We start from the raw sequence: 24,873 nt of genomic DNA on the forward strand, positions 1-24,873 counted from the left end.
ACAGTGAATTCTAAAGCATAAGAATTCACTAATTCTCTCTAATATCACTAATGGTTATTTGAACATTAAAAAAATTATATCCTATATTTCTAAATGAAATGTAAATCAAGCATTTGTGAAATCCTTGACGTATTTCTGGAAAACAGCTTGAAAACCACTGGAGTAAGTCATGGTTTTGTCCTAAATAAGAGTAAGTCTGAGGTCCTGGTTGAGATCCATCCATCTCCTAGCTTTGTGATCTGTATCTGTTTTACCTCCCTCAAGGAACTGTTAGGAGAATTAAGTTGACTAATGAAATAAATATAGAGCTTATAAACTACAGTGCTGTATTAAATTATGGTATCATCACCTCATGATTTACCAAATAACATGTCAAAATTTGTCTTTGGTTTTAGCCGGGCTCCTTGTCTAGACTCCACCCTCAACTTCCGCCCTGGGTTCCTCCCAGATGGGTTCACTTTTCTTTAAGCCAATTCTTTTCCAGCCCTGGTCTCTTCTTGTCACTTTGCTCCCAGGCCTGCCAGCTGGCCTTTCCAACCTTAAATTAAAATCCTTGAGGATTTGCCATAAAGAGATTCAAAATCAAAAAGAGAGGGCAATATAAAATAGCTTTTTACCAGTAATACACTTGATTTTAACTTAATTTTTGTTATGGACATTTTCAAACATATAAAAGTAGAGAGACTGGCATGATGATTTCCCTCTCACCCATCCATCACTCAGTGTTAGAACTTTACATTTTACCGTCTACTCCCCATTTTCTTTTGCTGCAATATCTCTAAACAGATCCCAGAAACCATTTTAGTCCATGTTCATTATATATACATAATAATCTTTTCTAATCTAATAAATTAATAGTTATGCTCCAAGACCATCTTTATTACTCTATCCTATTCCATTTCCCCTAATTATCTTCAAAAAAATTTTTAAACACCTGATTTATTCAACTCAAACTCCAAATAAGATTTACCTACTGCATTTGGGTTATATACCTCTTTAAGACTTGTAAAATCTGTAATCTCTTTGCTTTAAATAAAATTTTTTATTGAGGTATGACATACCCCAGTGAAATGCCCAAGTCATATAGGTACAACTTAGTGATTAGAAAAAACAATACATACATGCACATACTCACATACACATTCTTGTAACCACTGAGATAAAGAATTCCTTTCTTTTGTTAGTGCCATCCACTGATTGAATGATACAATAGTAAGACAGAACATTTTAGCCCTCTTGTGCATGTTTATATTTGCTTCCTAAATTGTAATGCCCAGTAGCCTATACTGTTTTTAAAATTTTTTAATGTTGCAAAGAAAGATGGAAAATTTATATCCATTAGTATAGCTAATATGTTAGGCTAACTAATGAAGTTAGAATGGGATAACCAAATGTCAGCATTTCTTTGACTTTGACCGGAATTTTGTCAGTGCAGTATGGTAGCATGAATTCTCTTCTGAGAATCAGAATCACTAATGTGCAATTACAGATGTCACTTACTAATAAAAATAAAAAAACAATGTTATTAAATAAATGCAGTCTATTCTCTAGGCAAAATCTCAGAAAATGGGATCATCAACAGGAAAAAATAGTATGAATGGAACCATTGTCACAGAATGACAGAATTTTAGATTTGAAATCTATCTTACAGATAATTTAGGCAATATCCTCATTGAATAAATGAGGTAAGACATGTAGTTAGAATCTTTCCTCCAAACACATAGGTAAATAGGGGTTTTTATAAATTATGCACTGATACTTGTAAGTCACCTTTAATATCTGGTTAGAATTTTTTTATATCAGATGAAAAATGAATTTTCAGTAATTAAAGGTGATTTACAAGTATCATAGCCTGCCTTAACATTTCAAGAAATTCCATAAAACTATTATACATGAACGAAAGACAAAACCTGACATGAATAACATGAAGCATCTCTAATAAATGGCAAGCTAAATTCTCTGTAGAATTTTGAACCCAAAAGACTAGAGGTTAGGAAGTACTACATTTTGTCCAAGTGAAATCTAGAAATGGTTGCCAAAAACCAACAAACTACACAAAAATTGTTAAGAATAATTCATTGATTTCTTAGATGACAAATGTAAAGGTTTGGAAGAGTGAGCGTGTGTGTGTGTGTGTGTGTGTGTGTGTGTGTGTATCTGTGTCTGTCTGTCTCCTGTATCTATTGAATGGCTTTATTTCATAATACTTAAGCTTCTGAAAATTTAACCATTATGTCACTCACATTACCAGAGAAAATTGTGAGTATAATGGAAAAAATGATTTCCGGAACCTGTTTTTTTTCTTCTTAAAATTCTTCAATGTACATCAATGATCAAGAAAAATATTATTATTTAAGAATGTCTGATTTTTGTTTTCAGGATCACTATAAAACCTTACTGCAAAAAGTTGGTCATATACCATTCTGTTGGCTGTTTTTTTTTAATTCAACACCACTTCTGGAGACTTTTGAAAGACAGATTTTGTTAGTGTTTCAGATTATATTTTCTTTTACTTCATTTCTATTGCCAAAAAAGCAAATGTAATTAAAAGAAACAAGTAAACCATATATTGTTGATATTAACAAGGCCTAAATTAAACTAGTCTTGCATGTTATTGAATTGGTTATCTTAAGGGGAAAAAGTGGCTTAACAGAGAGTAGAACTCAATGCAAGTGGCAGATTGATTTCCAGCAAATATAGCAGCTCTTTCCTCTTCAGGAACAATATACTTTCAAGGTACCCATATAACAATTGTAGAGCGACAGTTGCAACATAAGACAGTTGCAGCATAAGTGACAATTTATCCTTATTTGTTCAACATTGCAAGTTCTGTTATGAAAATGTGTAAGGTGCAGGAGATAGTGCTTTTATTTTTTTAATGACATCTCCAAATACTTTTCTCAAGAATTTAATTTAAATAATTGAGACCGGTTTATTTTAACCTTAAAATAACTCCTATTTAAATTATGTGGAACAAGGTTTATTCGTGTAGTATCCATTTATCACTGAGAACGTCTTAAACTTCCTAGGATGTGTTGCACAGCAGATAGAATCATGGGTGTATATACAAATGATCCCAATTTTTTGACAGTTTACCTAATTGTGCTTACTTTTAAATATATTTGAAATCAAATCAGCCTACCTAGTTTACTGAATTACACAATTTCTTTTCCTCAAAGGATACTATGTGAAACTGTAAAGGACATCGTTGCCAAAGTAGAGAAGGCGTATGAAAAAACACTGGAAAAGGCTGTTGTAGCCGATGCTGTGGCCAGTAAAGTAAGCGGGACATGTTCAGGGCATGGAAGTTTTTTTACTGACTATATTAACACTGAACTGTGTTTCACAGCTAAATGGATTAGGTGGCTCTCCTGCCAAGATGTCTTTAATCAAGAGAAAAATTACTTTTGAATTAGCTCTAAGGGTTTGAAAAACATACTACTCTATTTTATGGTCACCATTTAATGTGTAGGAAAACTGCATTGCTGAAAACCATCTGAGAAAGTTAACTTTATGACTCAGCTCCCTTTTCCTACGGAGTAAAATCTCGAAGGAGCAATGCACGGTAGTCAGCTCACGGGAAAGTGCTGGGCAGCTGGGGTTCCAGTGGGGAGAGGAACAGCCTTCTGTGTCCAGGCGCACTTCAGCCAGTCAGGCTCCCAGCCGGCACGGTTCCTTGGATCCCCTAGACTGTGGTGCTCTGTCCCTTGCAGGGTTCTGTTTCTTACATTGCCTTTTTCTTTATAGGTTTTTTTCCCCCTTCATGAGCTTCCTGAGACTAAGATTAGAACAGTGTACCCAACCTTAAAAGCTACTGTCTTTGCTTTCATCTGCTCATGCTTACAAAGGCTTGGCTATCTTAGGCTTGCAAAGGAATGATCTCCCCCAGATTTATGCCGAAGATGGTGGTTTAATTGAGCGGAAGGAGAAGAAAATAGAAATAAACATGCTTGAAGTTTTCAGCCTCTATCTCCTGTTTTTCTACTCTATGGAGAGCTTCAGGAGACAAAACCCCTCCTGAGTCACACTTCTTTATCTGTTTCTGCTGTAACTTTGTCTTGGCTTGTCATCAAAGACAAGTAAATGCAGGAGGAAAGGACTGGAAATTGTGTGAAGATAAAAGGTGTGTTAGTAGCCTCACAGCTTCACAGTCCTAAGTGTTTCTTTACCCTTGGTAATTCTAGACAAGCAGAAAGAAACAAGGGTCAGGTGTTTTTCTTTCTGCATCTTTCTTTTTTCTTATAAATCCTTGTGCATTTTCCTTTTTTGTTCTTGCTTTGAGCCAATAATCCCTTAGGCACTGTTCACTCCTTTGCAAACCAAAACTATGAAGGTAAGCTTACCAAGACTCAGCCAGAGCTTCAGTTTACAATGCTCAAACTGGTGTGATAACTTGATTACTTTTTTTAAAAAGCTCATGCAGTGTTTTGTATAATATAAAGAAAATTTTGTGTAATGTATACATTTTTGTGTAATGTGTCACTTAAAGTCTTTTTCGTTTTCTTTTAAAGAAAAATAGCTATTCAAAGATAGTAAAAATCTTCATCTATGACATGGAGTCTGAATGGTTCTAGAAGTATCAATAAATTTATGTAATTGAGCTATTTTTACAAATAATTAACTATTTAGTTCAACAGCTGTCTAGAGTTTAATTCATAATAGCCAATTAGTGATCAACATTAATGTAGGCATCTTTCCTCTAAAATCAGAAACTATTCATTTAAGTTATCATTTTCCATTTTCACTAAATGGAGCTTCATTATTGTATTTTTGTTTCTTTAGTGTTCTGTCCTAAATGAGAAGCTTGAACAGCTGCTCCAGGTTTTGCACACAGACTCCCAGGCTGATCCAGTTCTCCCAACCATCAGCACCATCATCGTAGAAGAGGATCCTGTGGAATCGTCCAGCGAAGAATCCCTCTGTGAAAGCAGGGACCAGCTCCTGGATGACACTACAAGAGCTTCCTCCCAGAAAGCTGTCAGGTCAAAGGAAATAATGTTGAGGGCCAACAGTTTGGAGAAAGCAGTGAGGCAGGTCATTGAAGAAGCCAGAAAAGGTACACATGAACAAAATCAGATTTTGAAAAAGTTAGCCCCATTCCTGTTGCAAGCACAATGGGATTTCATATTGCTCAGACCTGACACACTTGAGAAAATTTTGTATTAAAAATTAGTGTTTATTTGTGAATATGAAATGCTTTTTGGTTCATGTTTCAGTTTTCCTAAGTGTATATTAATATTTATGGATTTTATTTTTACTTGTCCAAACATATTTCTCTTCTTACTACTTAAAGTCATGGATGACCAGACAGTTCAGTCCTGTGACCCAGTTAATCAATCATTTGATTATGACAGCACAGAAACAGATGAATCTAAAGATGATGATGCGAAAGAATCATTAACTGGTAAGAAAACTATGATAACATTATTGTGGAATTAGATAAAAATTCAGTTCTGCTTTTAGTTTTCAAAAGGCTTATCAATGTGAAATAAACTGTTTGATGTTTTATTTTTAACAAGGATTTTAAGAAGTTAAAGCTTAGATATTCATGAGTACTAAAATAATAAAGGTAACATTATTTAGACTATGGTCAAGTACTCTCAATTTCCTCTTTTATCATATAATCTGGAGATCATCAAACATGGCTAAATATTTTAATTTTCCTAAAGAAACAGGGAAGAATCACATAAATCAGTAGATTTTAACCTATTTTATTTGAGCCTTTTAGATTCCTTTGAGAATCATATGACAGCGGATGGCCCCACATGTATAAAATTTGGCATTTAAATAATTTTGCAGTTCCTTCAGTTCCATTGATAAGCCTAGATGGTTGCTAATCCTTATCACTAAACTAAGCTTGAAAATCATAAGACATCTATTTACAGTGCTATCTCTGTTAAAATAATTTTTGCCAGGAAATTAAAATGTAATCACTTAAAGAATATTAACTATCTCTGTGTTGTCAGGCAGCTGCACCTGGGGAGGTCTCTTCCTGTATATTAGGTGAAACCTCAACCTGGGCCGGGAGGGTTCTTATCTCTAATGGAGAAAGAATTCAGGAACAGATCTGACAAGTCTAAGTAAGGAAGGAATTCATTAAAGTGAGAGTAGTAGTGAGTGGCAGCAGCCATTCTGACGGTAGAGAGCAAAGGAGAACAAAGGAGGAAGGAGAAGTTCATTGAACTCCTGCTCAGCATGGGGCAGATCCCTTGACAGCTCCTGAGCCAGGGTCACTTGGAGTCCCGTGTCTGCTTGACCTGCACGGCATGGGAACATAGGAACCACCCTAGGATTTGGGGGAGCCACAGAGCACTGGATAAAGTGAGGTTATGTTCTGAGAACTTCACAAAGCGATGAAGGGATTATCAGACAGGCTACTAAAGAGCATGATCACACAGCTGTAGTCCCATCCAGGTCATCCAGGTGATGGGAACTTGCAGCCCAAATCAGAGATCTCAATAGCCTCTCCCTACTTGTCTGCAGTAGGACAGAGAGAGTGAAGGCTTGTGCTTAAGCCTAGAAAATTGAATGAAATAGCGAAGTAACAAAACACACTTAGCTCTGGGAAAAGGGGTCTCTTATTAATCTCCCAAGAGGCTTGGAAGAGCACAGAGACAAATGCAGGTAAGTTGAGCAGCAAGAAAGCTTTATTTAAGGTGAAGTACACACTGAAAGAAAAGAGAGTGTGGGCAGCCTCAGAGAGGAGGTGTGTTTAAGGGTTTAGGGTTTGGGGTTTTCTAGGGCATTTTGGTTAGGAGCCAGCCTAAGGCATAATGTATACAGGTGATTCATAATTCCTTTGAAGTTTTGTCTTGAGAACAGGGTTATTTAGGTGACTGTTGGTCTGGATCTAGGCATTCTTTATCCACATAGGTTCATTTACACTTCAGAGGTCTATCATTGTGCTTACAAAGTTACATAATTTATTAAGGGGTTGGAAGAAGAGGAAGTGCAGCATACAGATTAAGTTAAAGAATAAACTGGGCTTTTTTTGCAGGATAAGTAGATTTTTATAATGGCATGATCCTTATCCCATTTCCCTGCTCTATCTCATCTCTACCTTTTAGGTTTTAACAGAAGGTAAATTTATACTTTCAATATTTCATACTGTATGAGGGAAAAATTATTAATTTACTAGAATAAAACAGCAGAAATTAAAATACTAATAAAGATGAGAAGTTAATATGAAAATAATTACATGGTACTAATGAAACGTCAACACTATTATATCAGAACTGTTTGCAACCATTTAATTTTTGCTTTTATGTTCATTACATATAAACTTGGTCAGATGACTTAAATTCTCTGTAATTTCCTTATTGTAAAATGGGGATAATAATTACCTAGTTGTTGTGAGGGTTAGATAAGTTAGTATATGTAACATGCCTAGAACAGTGTCTGGTACATAGTGCTGTATATGAGTGTTGCTGTCACCATCATTATTATTGCTGGTGCTGCTGCCAATCACATTAACTTTGAGATAATAGTCCTTAATTGTATTTAAAACTCTTAAAAAAGTTTGAAATTAGACCTTACACCTCATGTTTCTGGCATCCAACCTACATATGCGTATTCTACAGCTTCAGCCCTTTTAGACTTCATATGTACCTATTGCAGCACAAAACCCATCCTGTAGTGTTAGACCCTGTTGCAGCATATAATCCAGTGTAGGCCTATTTTATAACCCTCTTGACAAATGGTCATTGAGCCTTTGGACCACTTGTTTTCAATTCCTCCTACTCTTATGGTCAGCTCTAAGTGACAGAAAGTTTTTCTTTATATTGAGCTTTGTATTTTCTTCCCTAAATTTCTACCCATGATTACAGTTATTAGTAGTAAAGTTTAATATGTAATAATGTTAAAAGTAACAGCCACTGGCATTTTTGTAGTGCTTTATGGTGGGCTGAAAAGCAAAGATGACTCTGCATGTGGCAGCCCTTAAATGATACAGAAAACAGCTTTCATGGCATCATATCCTCTTCTCACACCTTATGTTTTCTTTTGCAGATTATGTCTCCAAAATTCCTCTACCAATCTTTCACTTGATTTTAAACTTTGTTTTTCTGGTGATATCCATCTGCTCAATGGTGTTTACACCATTAAAATGTGATGCCCATTTTTTAACAAAAGTCTCCAAGATATTTCCGTAGTGTAATAGCACCCTGATACCCATACACTATCACTACACTACACTACTTCTGGATGTTTTTGATTTTATAAAGACTACCTGAGATTGCTTTTTTGGCTTGAAGTATTATATAGTAAAGCTGTATAAACCTAGTCTTCTCCTGGTTTTGTGCAAGTGGTTTTTTAAACATAATTATAATAGTTAGTCTCATCCTTATCAACTTTTACCTTCTTGATTTGGATCTGTTGTTTCATCCTGTCAAAATCTTTTGAAGCTTGATTCTATCATTTCAAGTCTACTTCATCTAGAATTTAATAAGCAGGCCTGTGTGTTTTCATCCATTAAAAAAGGTTGACTGGAGCAGGGCTGGATGGTGTCCTTGTGGTATGCTCCTTGATAATTCCCCCTAAGGTAATGAATGACTCTCTTTGGAGGATTGGTTTTTCAACACTCATTGCTAATGATTGTAAAACCAGCTATCATCCCACCTTACTTTACTCTCGTTAACTAGATACTTCCACTGTAGACTGCAAAGGAAACTGAAAAGTATAGACATACAGCTATAGACACTGATGTTGAAATAGACTGATTTATATAAGCCTTTGATGGTACTGTATTTGATCTTACTTTTTGGCTAGTAATCCAGTTTAGTGGGAATCAGTAGCAGTAGACATGTTTCTGTATTAAGTAATCAGTATGTTCTTGAAGCACATTAATTGTACTATTAAATTATGTAATAAGTCATATGCCTGAGATGTCCAAAATACAGTATATTAATGTGATTAATGAGACGTTATGTTTAAGAAGAACCATGAAACATTAATTTAGTTATCTGCAATGGAACATCAGTCTTTAGTCACGAGGATGTTTTCTGCTTTTTATCAGAAATGAATATCAAAAGGTTATTTTTATTAGAAATTAGCTGCAGGGCTCCCATCTGTCAAAAAAAAAAGAGTGGCTGTTCTGCTACTTTTCTTTAATGCAACTGGATGTTTTTGAACAGAGAGAAGAGAGTGTAAGATTAATATAGTTAGCTTGTAATTAGTCTTATGAAAAGTAAAGATAATTAAGTTTTAGAGTATCTTTAAATTGAATTTGAGGATTACTGTTTTTTTAAACACCTGCCAATAGCTTCTAAATTAGTTAAAGATACTATTTGTTCTCCAATAAGTTGCTGCAATTTAAATAGAAGTAAATCTCATTTTGGTTCTTTGAGAATAATTCTGTTATAGAAAAGTGTCGCGTGCCCTGTCCTCGCCGGCAAGAACAGCATGCAACAACAGCAGGATTCTTCTGCAGAAAGCTTTATTCTTCAGCTCTTTGTGAAACAAATGAGTTGGGCAGGACCCAGAGGGGAAGGAGAGGCTTGCTTATATAGTTCTCATGCTCTGACCTGGTTGGTGCGGCTCCATATGCCTTATTAGCATAACCATTTGGTGGGTCTCATTGGTCCTTATGCCAAGGCGCAATTAGCATGTAGTTTAGTGGTGTGGGATGATTTGTCATTAGGAAGTTCGGGGCCTTCCGGCTGCCCTGCATGGGGCGCTATTTTCTGAGCACGGCTGCCAACATCTCCCCCTTTTTTGTCTAACAGAAGCTCAAGGCGGAACTTGCCAGCAGAGGCGGAGACAGAGGCCTGACCTCCATCATACTTCTTGATGCCCCCTTTTTGGAGAGGGGTTCTGGGCATCTACCCCTATGCAGTCAGGCATGCCTCTCAGAGGGGTCCAAGACCTCTTGCAGTGCTTTGCCTCGCATCCTCTGGCTGGCGTTGGGACCGCTTGGTACAAAGGGTTTGGACCCTTTTTCTCAACCCTCTTGCACCATGAGCTTCTTAAAGAAAGCTGTGATTAAGCATTGAGGTACTCGGGCCTGGTGCAGTGCCACATGGGCTCAGGGTGCAAGAGCTACCTCAAGCTAAAGCCGAGCTTCCTTCTTAAGCATGTTGAGCCACACTTGGGGAGAGGCGCCAACGTCTATCGCCATTAGGGCTTGAGCAAGGATCACCTTGTCCTGCTTATGTTGGTTGCGGAGTCTACATAACAACCAGAGTAAGAGCATGAGACCTCCAAGCAGGAACACGCCCATCCCAGCCATGCCCGCCCACTCCTTGACGTGGGAGAGAGCTCTGAGGAACCAGGAAGAGAGTCCTTCCGCTACGGAGATATCTAGACGGGTGGAGTTGATGTGGATAATTTCTCGCCGCAGCTCTTCTAGTGTCCCATCGAAGTCTTGGGACCAGTTTCCTGAAAGATACTGGGACAGGTCTCGTGACAGATTAGCTGCCCGTGTAAAATTTTTATATTGAATGCTAGTGATGCAGAGGGCACGATATTTCCGCTCACATCCCAATTGGGCCATTTGCCAGAGCACCTCCATTTGTTCCTCCACGAGATCTATGCGTTGATTGAGGATCATTATTCCTCCTTTCAGTTTGCCATCAAGTGTGGACTGTTGGTCCAGGGCAGAAGCTACTGAGGCTGCAAGGTTATTGAGCTCTGTAGCCGATTTGATGGAGGTGTCTAAAGCTATACCAGCGGCGGTGGCTGCGACCGCGGTCGCGGAGATCAGGAGCACTATGGCGGCTGTAACACCGAAATCGCGCCTTTCTCGAAACAGTCATGGTGTTAGGGGCGTCTACGGGAACAGGGACCCAACGGGGGATGCGGACTACCAAAGCATTGGTAAAGTTACGCGCATCCCAACACTGAGACAGAAAGCAGGTTTCATTGGAGCAGGAGTCAAAGCTACTATTGGATAAGATAAACAGAAATGGGGGGTATACGCATACTGGAGAAGGTGGAAAAAGGGAATTAGGTGACTCTGGACCTGATTTTGCTGAACACGTGTAGTTCTCGTTGTTATGGGTCATGATCATGTTCCAGTGTGCGCGCATGTGGTTATTCTCGCACCAAAAGGTGATATTTTTTACACCGATTCCCCCACCCTGGAGGGCGGAAAAGGGGGAGAGGTCGGTACACGAGCCATTGACTCCACACAGCATCCATTTATGGAAGGGGTTCATGCTCAGCTGCTGACGAAACTCGCCTTCGAGCACCTTTACTGGCCACCAAGCCTCATTGGCTGGCCGTCCCTCCATATCTGGGGAGATGGTAAACTCCTGCCTCTCAGTTGCCCACGTTACTACAGTTGACTGACAGTCAGTCCAGGGCCACAGCTCTCCCTCATAGTCGCCCACACAATGGGAGGCATATTTGGGTTGACGAGGCCTGTCGGTGGAATTGTTCCTGGGAGAGTGTACAAATGTGCCATTGATCCAGAGAACCATCTGGTGGATAGTCATGTTCTTATAGGACGGGCTCCCTTCCTTATTAGGCCCTTCAAATTTAGCTGACATAACGGGGAGGCTACTGGCCTCTAGAATTATGTCACTGAACCATCCGTATTTCCTCCGTTTCAGGGAGATACAGCCAGCTAGATTCTGAGTGGTGAAGCATAATGACCCATTAGTTACGAAGGATCGGTTTTCTCCCAGGGGAGCTACTAGGGTGTCTTTAACTAAGTAGGGCAAGTTCATACTAGTATTGGTAGTGAAAAAGCGCGGAAAAACGGCTGCATTGAAACGGACAGGCATAGGCTTAGGAAAGGCAGACAGGATTCCCCATCTCAATACTCCCTGAGTCGGGGTCTCCAGTGTCAGGAGCAGGGTCAGGAGGTACAGCGAAGTCATCTCCTTTGTTTAGGACTTTCCTCGTTAGGCGCTCCGGGATCCAGAAGGGATTTTCTTCACCCTGGGGGAAAACACACACAGCTCCCCTGGATCTGATTATGATTGGATCCGGGCCCTTCCATTGGTTAGATAACACATCCTTCCATTTTACTAGTTCTTGTGGGTCTTTTGGCCACTGATTATGGCGATCCGCTGCTGTATGGCTTTGAGCATCCAGATTCAAAAAATTTATAGTGAAAAGTGCTAGGGTTATGGCAGTTTTTGGTGTGGGGGGTATATCTTCAATTCCCCCTTTTTGTTTAAGTAAATAGGATTTGAGCGTGCGGTTCGCGCGTTCCACAATCCCTTGACCCTGTGGGTTGTAGGGAAGGCCAGTGATATGTTTTATCCCCATGTGATGACAAAATTGAGCAAATTTTGTAGAGGTATAGGCTGGGCCATTGTCTGTTTTCAGAATCTGTGGTAATCCCCATGCGCTCCAAGCTTCAAGGCAGTGCTGGATGACATGGGAAGCTTTCTCTCCTGACAATGGGGAGGCAAAGATGACTCCTGAACAAGTATCCACGGATACATGTACATATTTCAGTTTCCCAAAAGACGAAATATGCGTCACATCCATTTGCCAAACTTGTAAAGGCCTAATACCTCTGGGGTTGATCCCAACATGAGGTGTGGGAAGGAAGCTGCAGCAATGTTGGCAGCTAAGGACAATGTTCCTAGCTTCGGCCCTGGTTATGCTAAACCGCTTGCGCAGTGTTTCGGCAGTGACATGAAATTGTGTATGGAATTTTGAAGCTGTGGTGATAGGGTCTAGCAGGGGAAAAGCTATATTTCTGGTTGCGAGGTCTGCCAGGTGGTTGCCTTGGGTCATAGGCCCGGGAAGGCCTGAATGTGCTCTGATATGAGTTATATACAAAGGAGATTGCCTATGAAGTAGTGCTGATTGTATCTGTTTGAACAAAGTGGCTACTGGGCTGGACGCTTTGATTAGCCCGGCCACTTCTAGAGATTTGACTGCATTAACTACATAACAGGAGTCAGACACAATATTTAAAGGTTCAGGAAAGATTTGTAGGACCTCTAAGACTATGCGACATTCCACTATTTGTGGAGTGTCAGGCGTGTAGCCTTTTGTCACAACTTTGCCATCATGGACATAGGCACCTGTGCCTGTCTTAGACCCGTCCGTGTAAACTGTTTTTCCATGAGGCAGCGGGGTTAGGCTAGTGACCCGAGGAAATACTAGGAGATGATTTTTGGCGAAGTTGATGAGGGGATGTTTAGGGAAATGATTATCAAAGGTTCCTGAGAAACTGTAAGCAAGTATGGCCCAATCATCATTCATAGCACATAATACTTGTATCTGTTCTACGCTGTAAGGGGTTATAATTTTAGCTGGAGCCTCTCCGAAATGTGTCATGGAGGTTTTTACTCCTCTCAAAGCAAGTTTGGCCACGGCTGCTGGATAGTACTCTATTGTCCTAGCCTGAGAGGCTTGGGGATGAATCCAGATCAGTGGGCCGTGCTGCCATAAGACTGCTGTTGGCAGCTCTGGGGTGGGAAGGACACACAACTCAAAGGGTTCATTCGATTGCACTCTATTTAATTGTGCTGTCATCAAAGCCTGTTCTACTTTGCGAATGGCTTGTAATGCCTCAGGTGTGAGGGAGCGCGGTGATGTTAGTTGTGGGTCTCCTTCTAGGGTTTTAAATAGTGGAGTCAATTCAGTGGTGGGTATCTTTAAGTATGGGCGCAACCAATTAATATCCCCTAGGAGTTTTTGGAAGTCATTCAAATTTCGCAATTGATTATGTCTTATCTCAAGCTTTTGGGGGCAAATTACATCTGTGTAAATGGTTGCTCCTAGGAATTTGCTAACACTAGATTTTTGGACCTTCTCGCTTGCTATATTCAGTCTCCAATTTTCTAGGGATCTAGTGAGATCTATATATGCTTCTTCTATTTCCGCTGGTTGTGGGGAGCAAAGAAGGATGTCATCCATGTAATGGATGATCTTTAGCGTGGGATAGGTCTTACGAATTGGGTCTAGCGCTCGCTGAACGTACAGTTGACATATGGTGGGGCTATTTGCCATTCCTTGAGGGAGGACCTTCCACTGAAATCTGGCATCGGGTTGTTCATGGTTAATAGCTGGCAAAGTAAAAGCAAATCTTTCCCTGTCCTTGGAGCTTAGAGGTATAGAAAAGAAACAATCTTTAATATCTATTATGAGCACTTTCCATTCTTTGGGTAAGGCAGAGAGGAGTGGCAGTCCCCGTTGTACGGGTCCAAGCATTCTCATTTGAGCATTTACTGCTCTCAGATCATGAAGCAACCTCCATGATCCTGACTTTTTCCTGATTACAAATATGGGTGTGTTCCATGGGGACACAGAGGGTTCTAGGTGTCCCACTTGGAGCTGCTCTTGCACTAAGCAATGAGCTGCTTCTAATTTTTCAGAGGATAGGGGCCACTGAGGAACCCATACGGCCTCCTCTGTGAGCCAAGGTATGGGCATGGCATCTTCAATGGCCCCTATGAAAAACCCAGGCCGTGACGGTCATTCTTTACTTTGGGCAGGATGGGCTCTATGTGTCCCTGTTGGTGTTTCCCCAGCCCCTTGCCAGGGATGTATCCCATGTCCATCATCATGCCTTGGGCGGGGGTGGAGTATTCATTAATGAGTTTGAGGCCTAAGTCTCTCATGACATCCCTCCCCCATAAATTGACCGGTAGAGGGAGTACATAAGGGGTGACTGTACCCTCTTGTCCTTCAGGGGCTCGCCATTTCAATGGTTTGGCACTAATTGAAGGGCTTGACTCATATCCTAAACCTTGTAATGAATGTGAGGATTGGGTCACAGGCCACTTGGAGGGCCACCAGGTTGCAGAGATAATACTTTTATCTGCTCCAGTGTCTAGGATTCCCTCAAAGCTCTTTCCCTCTATTTGAAGAGTTAATTTTGGTCTGTCTGCTAAATCTAATACTATGAAGGCTGAATCCCAGTCAGAGGAGCCGAAGCCCCTTTCTCCCCTCTCCGTGTTGGTAGCAGGATAATTGGCGTGGAGACTAGGTAAAACTAAGAGCTGGGCTATGCGGTCTCCCGGGGATATAGGATAGATTCCTCTGGGAGCCGAACACATGATTTTTACCTGTCCTTCATAATCTTGATCTATGACTCCGGGATGAACTACCAGGCCTTTCAATGCAGCAGAAGAGCGCCCTAGGAGTAACCCAATGGTATTTGGTGGTAGGGGGCCTTTAAAGTCTGAAGGGATAGGCTGAACTCCCATCTGTGGAGTCAACACTATTCTGGTGGTGGCACGGATGTCCAATCCCGCGGAACCTGAAGTGGCTCTCCTTGGGGGGCCTGGTTGTTCCCGAATGACACTTGCGTGCTGGTTGCCCCATATATTTGCGGGCCCTGGTGACGGGGGCCCCTCTGGGCGTTTTTTGGCAACTCTAAGGGTTTCCCTTCTATATCTTTAATAGACCGGCACTCATTAGCCCAATGCCTGCCTTTCTTACACTTAGGGCACAACTCAGGGGTCTTTTGGGTTGTTTGTTCTGAAGCTGGGCTCCTACACTCTCTCTTTATATGTCCTAATTTCCCGCATTGAAAGCATTTGATACTTCTGTTAGTGATCCTGGCTTGTTTGTGGCTCTGTAATATGGCCGCGGCTAGGCCCGCATTGGTGAGTGGCCCTCCTATTTCTCTACAGGCTTTCAACCAGGCATGTATCCCTTTTTGTTTCCAGGGTGTTATCGCCTGTCTGCATTCCTTGGTACATTGTTCAAACACTAATTGCTCCACTAGGGGCATTGCTTGTTCCTGATCTCCAAATATTCTGCCTGCGGCCTCTATCATACGAGCGACAAAGTCAGAAAATGGCTCGCTCAGCCCCTGAATAATTTTTGTCAAATTGCCTGATACTTCTCCTTTGTTGGTGAGGGCTTTCCATGCCTTGGCGGCGCACGTGTTTATTTGTGCATATACCTGTAAGGGGAAGGCGGTCTGGTCGGCTACCCACTGTCCTTGGCCCGTCAGCATATCATATGACCATGCAGGCTGTCCTTCGGCCGCGTTTGCGCGTGCCTGGGTCATGCTGATATCATGCCACAATGCCTTCCATTCTATGTATTGCCCCATACTAGAAAGGCATGCCTTAGTTACATATTGCCAGTCTGCGGGTGTCATGGCTGTCTCTGTTAATCTCTCAACTTGTGCTATGGTATAGTTAGCACTGACTCCATAAGCCCGAACGGATTCTGCTAACTCCTTAACTTGTTTATGGCTCAGGGGCTGGTGAGAGCGTACACCGTTATCCTCAAATACAGGAAACATTTGTCTAATTGCCTGAAGAGTATCTGGGTGGCAAAAGGAGAGTGCGCCACTCACGTAAGGTGGCGGGGCAAAGGGTGTCGGGGGACACCCTGCTTTCATTTTTTCCTTGGTCCGCTTTTCAACTTTGCTGGTTCCCTTACTTCTACACTCTGCGGTTTTATTTTCTTCCCCTTCCTCTGCGGACGTTAATTCCTCCTCAGATTCCCTATTGGAGAGTTGGAGGTCCCTCAACTCTTTCCAGGGGTATTTACTATTTTCTCCGAGGCGATTGTCACTCGCTTCTCGGGGCTCTTTCGCTTTTGCCCTAGGTGGGCTTTCTCCCTCACTCTGAGGTTTCTTTACCTTCGTTTTTGTGGCCTTTTTTCGGCCGCGCGCGCTCTCTGTTTCCCGTTCCGTTTCTGACATGCTCTCTTGGATATCTGTCAATGCTCTCTGACCTTCTTTTATTACCTTTTCACATCTCTCATCTTGCAGACAAGCTCTAATCAGTTTCCAGAGGGGCCTGGTGCCTCCCCTCAGGCTACCCTCCTCCTCCTCTCTATCAAGATCTTTCCCCAGTTTGTCCCAGCTCGGGATTGAGAGGGACCCTGAACAAATGAACCAGGGGGCCACACGGTCTATCTCCTTCACAAAAGATCCTAAGACTTTGCTGGAGACCTTCAAGTTTCGCTCTTTGAGAGCTGTCTGCAGCGCCGTGACTAATGACGGTGCATTCCCCATGGTGCCTCCTTATTTACAGAGAACCATCAACCATCATCCTAAAAAGCAGGGGCCTCTCGGAACTTACCCCTCCGGGCTTTCTTCTGACCTGCAGTTCTGAATCCTCTCCAGATGTCTGAAGGGTCCTCCCTGTGCCGGTGATGTTCTGGTTCCCGGGTTTCGGCACCACTTGTCGCGTGCCCTGTCCTCGCCGGCAAGAACAGCATGCAACAACAGCAGGATTCTTCTGCAGAAAGCTTTATTCTTCAGCTCTTTGTGAAACAAATGAGTTGGGCAGGACCCAGAGGGGAAGGAGAGGCTTGCTTATATAGTTCTCATGCTCTGACCTGGTTGGTGCGGCTCCATATGCCTTATTAGCATAACCATTTGGTGGGTCTCATTGGTCCTTATGCCAAGGCGCAATTAGCATGTAGTTTAGTGGTGTGGGATGATTTGTCATTAGGAAGTTCGGGGCCTTCCGGCTGCCCTGCATGGGGCGCTATTTTCTGAGCACGGCTGCCAACAGAAAAGTTTTTTAAATGCATTGAACTTTTACAAAAATATGATAGAACTGTTTTAGGCAAATCGTTTTGAATAAATGATTGAGAAGTACAGGAAAAGTATATTGGTTTCACTTGAAAAAAGTACCATTTTTTTTCATGTATAGAAGAAAATATTAACCCATGTAACCCATGTTTCACGTATTAGCTCTGGGAATTACATTAGTTAAATTTGATCATTCACCCAATGTTTATGATTAAAGGATTGCTTTGATAGTATACATTATAATACACAGGTTCCAGTTTCAAAAACATCATCTTCTTTTTACCTTTAAATATGGGTTGATTGCATTCAAATCAAGTCTTACTGACCTTTAGTTATGGTAGGCATCTATTTTCTGCTGACCTCCCACTATTTGAAATGAGAGATCAAGGCATTACCTTAGTTAGATTCCCTCCAAATAGTAAATTTCTAGGAAATAAAAACAAAATTATAAAGAATAGGTAAATACAATGTAATATTTTCAGTTCCACTGATTGATTTAATCATTTAGTAGATTATTTTATGCCTTAAATTATATGGGGCTTGCTTATTTTTATAGCTTTATTATTAACCTCTTTTTAATATGGACTTTTTGCCAACAGTTAAAACTACATCTCGGTCTCCAGATGGCCGGGCAAGTCGTTCCCAAACTGACTCTGGCCCTGGTCCAGCTGTGGCAGCCAGCAAAGAAAACCTCCCTGTGCTTAATACCAGAATAATTTGCCCAGGTAGTACAGATTCTGAAATGTGTATTTTTAATTATTTCTGTTAAGATGTATAAGTACTTATTTCTGTGAATTATTAAGTGTTCTTAAAGATAAATGTTCTTTTACGAGAATATTCTTCGTATTCTTATCAACCAAAATCCAGATCCTTAGACTTTTATGTGTATGAATATTGGAGAAAGTATTAAAATACATGAAATTTTGATTGTGTAATTCTAGAGTGGGGCTCAGGTGCTTATTAAGCACCCAAGGTAAATCTGATCCTATATTCTTTTACCTTTTAAGAATCTCCACAGCTTTCCTCTTAATTTTAAGCCATAAGTCTCTCTGCAGTTATTTTTAACTAATAATATTGCTTCATTTTGGAACATCTGAGATGTCTATTCCAGTTCTGATAAGATGAATTTACCTTAGGATTAGGTTAGTACTAGTGGAAACTACGAGTTGTGGACTTGTACAGCAGGGAAGGGAGGAAAATACAGATGCCTCAGAAGTGTCCTCACATACCAGGTGTCTGGTGGTGAAAACGCTCTAGATTCATTCCAGAGTAGATTGGAACCCAAAATACACCCTGAAAATCAGTTTTTCCTAAAGTTCTTTTTAAAGGTTAATCACAATTCAGTAATAATAGTTGGAGACTTTATTATCCCACTTTCAGTAGTGGATAAAACAACTAGACAGAGATCAACAAGAAAATAGAAGACTTGAAAAACACATAAAACGAGTGTCTCTTAACAGATATCTGTAAGTCTCTTAACAGATGTCTGCAGAATACTCCACTAACAATAGCAGGAAACACATTCTTCTGAAGTGCATATGGGACATCCACCAGGGTAGATCGTATGTTAGATAAAATAATTCTCAATAAAGTTAAAAGGATTGAAATCATACAAAGTATGATCTCCAACCACAATGGAATGAAATTAGAGATCAGTAACAGAAGGAAATTTAGGAAATGCACAGATATGTGAAAATATGTGAGTCAAAGAAGAATCACAACTGAAAATTTAAAAATACTTTGATATGAATGGAAACAAAAATACACCATACCAAAACTTATTTGATTCAGCTAAAGCAGTGCTTGGAGTGAAATTTATAGCCATAAATGCCTATATTAAAAAGGGAGAAAGATTTCAAAAACCTAACTCTCTGCCTTAATAAACTGGAAAAAGAAGAGCAAACAAACCCAAAACAAGAAGTAGGAAAGAAATGGTAAAGATTGAAATGGAAATGAGTGAAATTAAGAATAGAAAATAATACAGAAAATGACCGAAACCAAAAGTTAGTACCATGAACAGTTTAACAAAATTGACTAGCCCTTAGCTAGCCTGACCAAGGAAATATAGAAAATTCAAATTTCTGAAATCAGAAATTGAAGAGGAGATAACACTATGGATCTTGTAGAAATCAAAAGGATTATAAGGAAAAGCTATAAAATATTGCATGCCAACAAATTAGATAATCTAGATGAAACGGACAAACTCCTGGAAATATGCAAAGTGCTGAAACTGGTTGAAGAAGTGTAAAATCTGGCTAGACCTCTAGACCTATAACAAGTAAAGAGATTGAATTAGTAATCAAAAACTTTCTACAAAGAAATCCCAGGCCCTAATTGCCTCACCTGGTAATTCTACCATATGTTTAAAAAAGAACACCAACCCTTCACAAACTCCTCCAAAAACTAGAATAGGAAGGAACACTTTCTGACTCTATGAGGCCAATATTACCCTGATACCAAAACCAGGCAAAGACATCAAAAGAAAACTACAGACCAATATCCTTTAGGAATATCAATATAAAAATCCTCAACAAAATGCTAGCTTAAGTGAATCCAACAACTTAATAAAAGTATACACCATGACCAAATGAATATTATTACAGTGCTGTAATACAGCATTGATTTAGTATATGAAAATCAATCAGTATAACATATCATATTAGTAGAATAAAGGGCAAAAACTACACAATCATCTAAAGACAGAAAAAGACAGAAAAGGCTTTTTAAAAAATTCATCACTCTGTGGTGGTAATAACACTCAAACTAGAAATAGAAAGGAATTTCTTCAACCTGATAAAGGTCATTTAGGGAGAAACCTACAGATAACATCCTATAAAGTGGTGAATGGCTGATAGTTTCTTCCCTAATATTAGGAAGAACAAGACAAAGATGTCCACTCTAGCTTCTCTGTTCAGCGTTGTATTTGAAGTTTCAGTTTGGGCATTTAGGCAAAGTAAAATGAATTTAAGGCATCCAAACTGGAAAGGTACAAATAAAACTATATCTCTTCACAGACTGACCTTAGACATAAAAAATCCTAAGGAATACACATGCACACACACAGCTAATAAGTGAGAAATACAAGTTTATAGGATAAAAGGTCAACATGCAAGAAGTAATTGTATTTCTACTCATCAGTAATGAATAATTTGAACATGATATTAAGAAAGTAGTTTACAATAGCATCAAAAATAAAAAAATTAGGAATAAATTTGACCAAGAAGTTACAATGCACAAAACATTGCTGAAAGAAATGAAGACCGAAGTAAAAGGAAAGATATCTGTCTTCGTTTATTAGAAGACTTAATATTATTAAGATGGCAACTCTTCTCTAATTGAGCCACTGATTGCACACTATCCCTGTCAAAATCCCAGCTGTCTTTTTTTTTTGCAGAAATTGACAAGCTGTTCTTAAAACTCACGCAGAAATACAAAGGATCCAGTATAGCCATAAAATCTTAAAAAGGAAGAAAAAAAAAACTGCCCGTTACTGGCATAAGAATAGTCATATCGGATCAATGAGATAGAATTGAGAGTCCAGAAATAAACCCTGATATTTATGGCCAATTGCTTTTCAACAAATATTCTAAAACAAATACTCAATGGGGAAAAAATAGTCTTTACAATCAGTGGTCAATCAGTGGTACTGGGACGACTAGATATTCATATACAAAGAATTAATATGGATGCCTATGTCACACCATATATAAAAATTAAGTCACTATGGATAAAGGAAATGTGATACACACACACATACACACTCACTGTAATATTACTCAGCCATAATAAAAGAAGAAAATCTTGGCATTTGCAATAACCTAGATGGATGTAGAGGGTATTATGACAAGAGAAAGACAAGCGCCATGTGATTTCACCTTTATGTGGAATCTAAAAGACAAAACCTAAACAAAGAAAACAAAAACAGACTCATAGGCACAGGGAACAAACCGATGGGTGTTAAAGGGGAGGTGTGCATGAGGTGATGGATAAATTAGATGAGGGGAATTAAGAGCTACAGTGTTCCCATTATAAAATGTATGACATGGTATAATATATAGCATAGGGAATATAGTCAATAATATTATAACAACTTAATAGGGTTATAGATGGTAACTAGATCATTTCATAATGTATAGAAATATCAAATCACTGTTATATACCTCAAGTTAATACAATATTATATGTCACTTATTCTTCAATAAAAAAGAAAAGTCATCACAGATAAAAGACTTAAATGTAAAAGCTGAAAGTGTAACACTATAAAAAGATAATGCAGGCATAAATGTTATAGCCTTAAATTAGGCAGCGCATTCTTAGGTATGACAAACAAAACATAAGCAACAAAAGAAAACAATGTAAAGTGAACTTTATCAAAATTAAATATTTTTGTGATCAAAGAGCATTGTCAAGAAAGGGGAGCTGCCAACCCACAGGATGGGAGAAAATATTTGCAAATAATGAATCTGATAAAGGTCTAATATCTGTGATACATAAAGAGCTCTTAAAATTTAACAATAAAGACATATCACAATTTAAAACTGTGCAAAGGCTCCAAGTTAACATTTTTCCAAAAAGGTATACAAATGGCCAATAAGCACATGAAGAGATGCTCACCATCATTACTCATCAAGGAAATGCAAATCAAAACCATAATGATAGCTTCATCTTACTGGGATGGCTATGATCAAAAAAAGATTGATAATAACAAATACTGGTAAAAACATGGGGAAATTAGAACTTCCATATATTGCTAGTTAGAATGTAAAATTTTGAAAAAGTTTGGCAGTTTCTTAAAGAGTTAAATACAGAGTTAACATATAACCCAGAAATTCCACTATTAGGTATGTACTCATGAGAATTGAAATACATGAATACACAAAAACTTGTGCATGACTGTTCGTAGCAACACTATTTGTACTAGCCAAAAAGTCGAAACAACCAAAATATCTATGAATTGAAGAGTGGAGAAACAAAATGTGATATAATACTACAATGGAGTATTATTCAGCCATTGAAGCCATTATTTAGCCAGTGCTTGAATGAAGCACTCATACAAGTTACAACATGATCACCCTTGAAAACATTATGCAAAGTGAAAAGAAGCTTGACACAAATAGCCACATATTATATGATTCCATTTATATGAAATGTCCAGAATAGTCAAATCCATAGAGAAAGGAAGTAGTTCAGTAGTTCCGAGGCTGGGGGGTATAGGAGAAATGGAAAATGACTGCTAATGAATATGGGGTTTCTTTTGGGGGTAATAAAAAAAAGTTCTAAATTAGATGATAGTGATCATTGCACAACTTTGTGTCTGTACCACAAACAACTGATTATACACTGTAAATTGGTGAATTTTATGCTGTGTGAATTATATCTCAATGAAAAAATTAAAAATTAAAATAGATAAAACTTAAAAAAGATAAATCCAGCACATGTTTAGTTCTGGAAAGGCACCCATGGCTAGAGGTCAAATCTATTCACACTTGGAGTCTTGGGATGACCTTGCTAGGCTGAAGTTGTAATTATGGCTAACTGGAAAATATTTTGGAAGATGTACTTTTCTATGGGGCAGCTAGAGTTTGACTCTTAACCTCTCCAAAGTGTTCTTTCCTCACCTAAATGGTTGTTTTGATCATTTATTTACGTTTAGACGTAAAAGAAACTGGCATAACAAAGTATGCCATAGCAAATTCAGAACTATGAAAGTAAATGACTGAATAAAATTCGTCTTGATTATTTGATAATCAGCTAAATTTTATAGTAAGTAATGAATAATTTCTAAGAAGAGCATATTGTGAGGACTGTTTGCCATAGAAAGGGCTTTTTTTTCCTAACTAGATAGTGTTTGTCAATTGCATGACATATTTTTCTTCAACATTTGTTCATTTGTTTTCTTAGGCACCTATTACTTTGTCTTCTTTCTTCAGACTTCAGTGCTTCTAGCCTTAATATTGGGTTCGGTAGATCATAAATTTCTTAGTTTTGAATGCCATAACTACTTAGTAGAAAGCTAACTAATTGTTGAAATAAATTTTAAGTTTTACATATTTAGAGGTACAATAAATGCTTCATGTTTTATGTGCAATACTGTATTTTTATAAAATTCATAAATACCTGCATTTAATGTTTTACAACTTATCCTTGTCACCAGCTCTGAGTTTTCACCTTAGTACATCTGTTAACATTTATTTTTTAAATTTTTTATTAAGGTATTATTGATATACACTCTTATGAAGTTTTCACATGAAAAAACAATGTCGTTACTACATTTACCCATATTGTCAAGTCCCCACTCATACCCCAATGCAGTCACTGTCCATCAGGGTAGTAAGATGCCACAGATTCACTGTTTGCCTTCTCTGTGCTACACTGTGTTCCCTGTGACCCCCCACACCATGTGTACTAAACATAATACCTCTCAATCCTCTTCTCCCACCCTCCCCACCTGCCTTCCAACACCCCTCCACCTTTGGTAACCACTAGTCCCTTCTTGGAATCTGTGAGTCAGCTGCTATTTTGTTCCTTCAATTTTGCTTCGTTGTTATACTCCACAAATGAGGGAAATCATTTGGTACTTGTCTTTCTCCACCTGGCGTATTTCACGGAGCATAATATCTTCCAGCTTCATCCATGTTGTTGCAAATGGTAGGATTTGTTTCTTTCTTATGGCTGAATAGTGTTCCATTGTGTATATGTACCACATCTTCTTTATCCATTCATCTACTGATGGACACTGAGGTCACTTCCATATCTTGGCTATTGTAAAAAGCACTGCAGTACACATGGGGATGCATATGTCTTTTTGAATCTGAGAAGTTGTATTCTTTTGGTAAATTCCAAGAAGTGGGATTCCCAGGACAAATGGTGTTTCTATTTTTAGTTTTTTGAGGAACCTCCATATTGCTTTCCACAATGGTTGAACTAGCTTACATTCCCACCAGCAGTGTAGGAGGGTTCCCCTTTCTCCACATCGTTACCAGCATTTGTTGTTCTTAGTCTTTTTGATGCTGCTCATCCTCACTGGTGTGAGGTGATGTCTCATTGTGGTTTTAATTTGCATTTCCCTGATGATTAGTGGTGACATGGAGCATCTTTACATATGTCTGTTGGCCATCCGAATTTCTTCTTTGGAGAATTGTCTCTTCATATCCTCTGCCCATTTTTTAATCAGTTTATTTGTTTTTTGGGTGTTGAGGCATGTGAGTTCTTCATACATTTTGGATGTTAACCCCTTGTCAGATATGTCATTTACAAATATATTCTCCCATACTGTAGGATGCCTTTTTGTTCTGTTGATGGTGTCTTTTGCTCTCCAGAAGCTTTTTAGTTTGATGTATAGTCCCATTTGTTCATTTTTGCTTTTGTTTCCCTTGCGCAAGGAGATGGTTCAGGAAGAAGTTGCTGATGCTTATATTCAAGAGAGTTTTGCCTGTATTGTCTTCTAAGACTTTGATGGTTTC

At 39.1% G+C, this 24,873-nt stretch overlaps 1 protein-coding gene across 4 annotated transcripts in view; it reads left to right on the forward strand.

Annotated features, from left to right (window-relative positions):
- The window catches only part of DGKH (diacylglycerol kinase eta), a 199,297-nt gene that overhangs the window by 134,763 nt on the left and 39,661 nt on the right, over positions 1 to 24,873 (forward strand). For all 4 annotated transcript variants that reach the window (XM_073212570.1, XM_073212571.1, XM_073212573.1 and 1 more), the window contains 4 exons: positions 3,180 to 3,279; positions 4,783 to 5,056; positions 5,294 to 5,404; positions 18,010 to 18,135. In XM_073212570.1, coding sequence (XP_073068671.1) covers positions 3,180 to 3,279; positions 4,783 to 5,056; positions 5,294 to 5,404; positions 18,010 to 18,135 — 611 coding nt within the window. The remainder of the gene's footprint in view (positions 1 to 3,179; positions 3,280 to 4,782; positions 5,057 to 5,293; positions 5,405 to 18,009; positions 18,136 to 24,873) is intronic.

This window comes from Manis javanica, chromosome 9 (genome assembly GCF_040802235.1).
Source record: "Manis javanica isolate MJ-LG chromosome 9, MJ_LKY, whole genome shotgun sequence".
Classification (NCBI taxonomy): domain Eukaryota; kingdom Metazoa; phylum Chordata; class Mammalia; order Pholidota; family Manidae; genus Manis; species Manis javanica.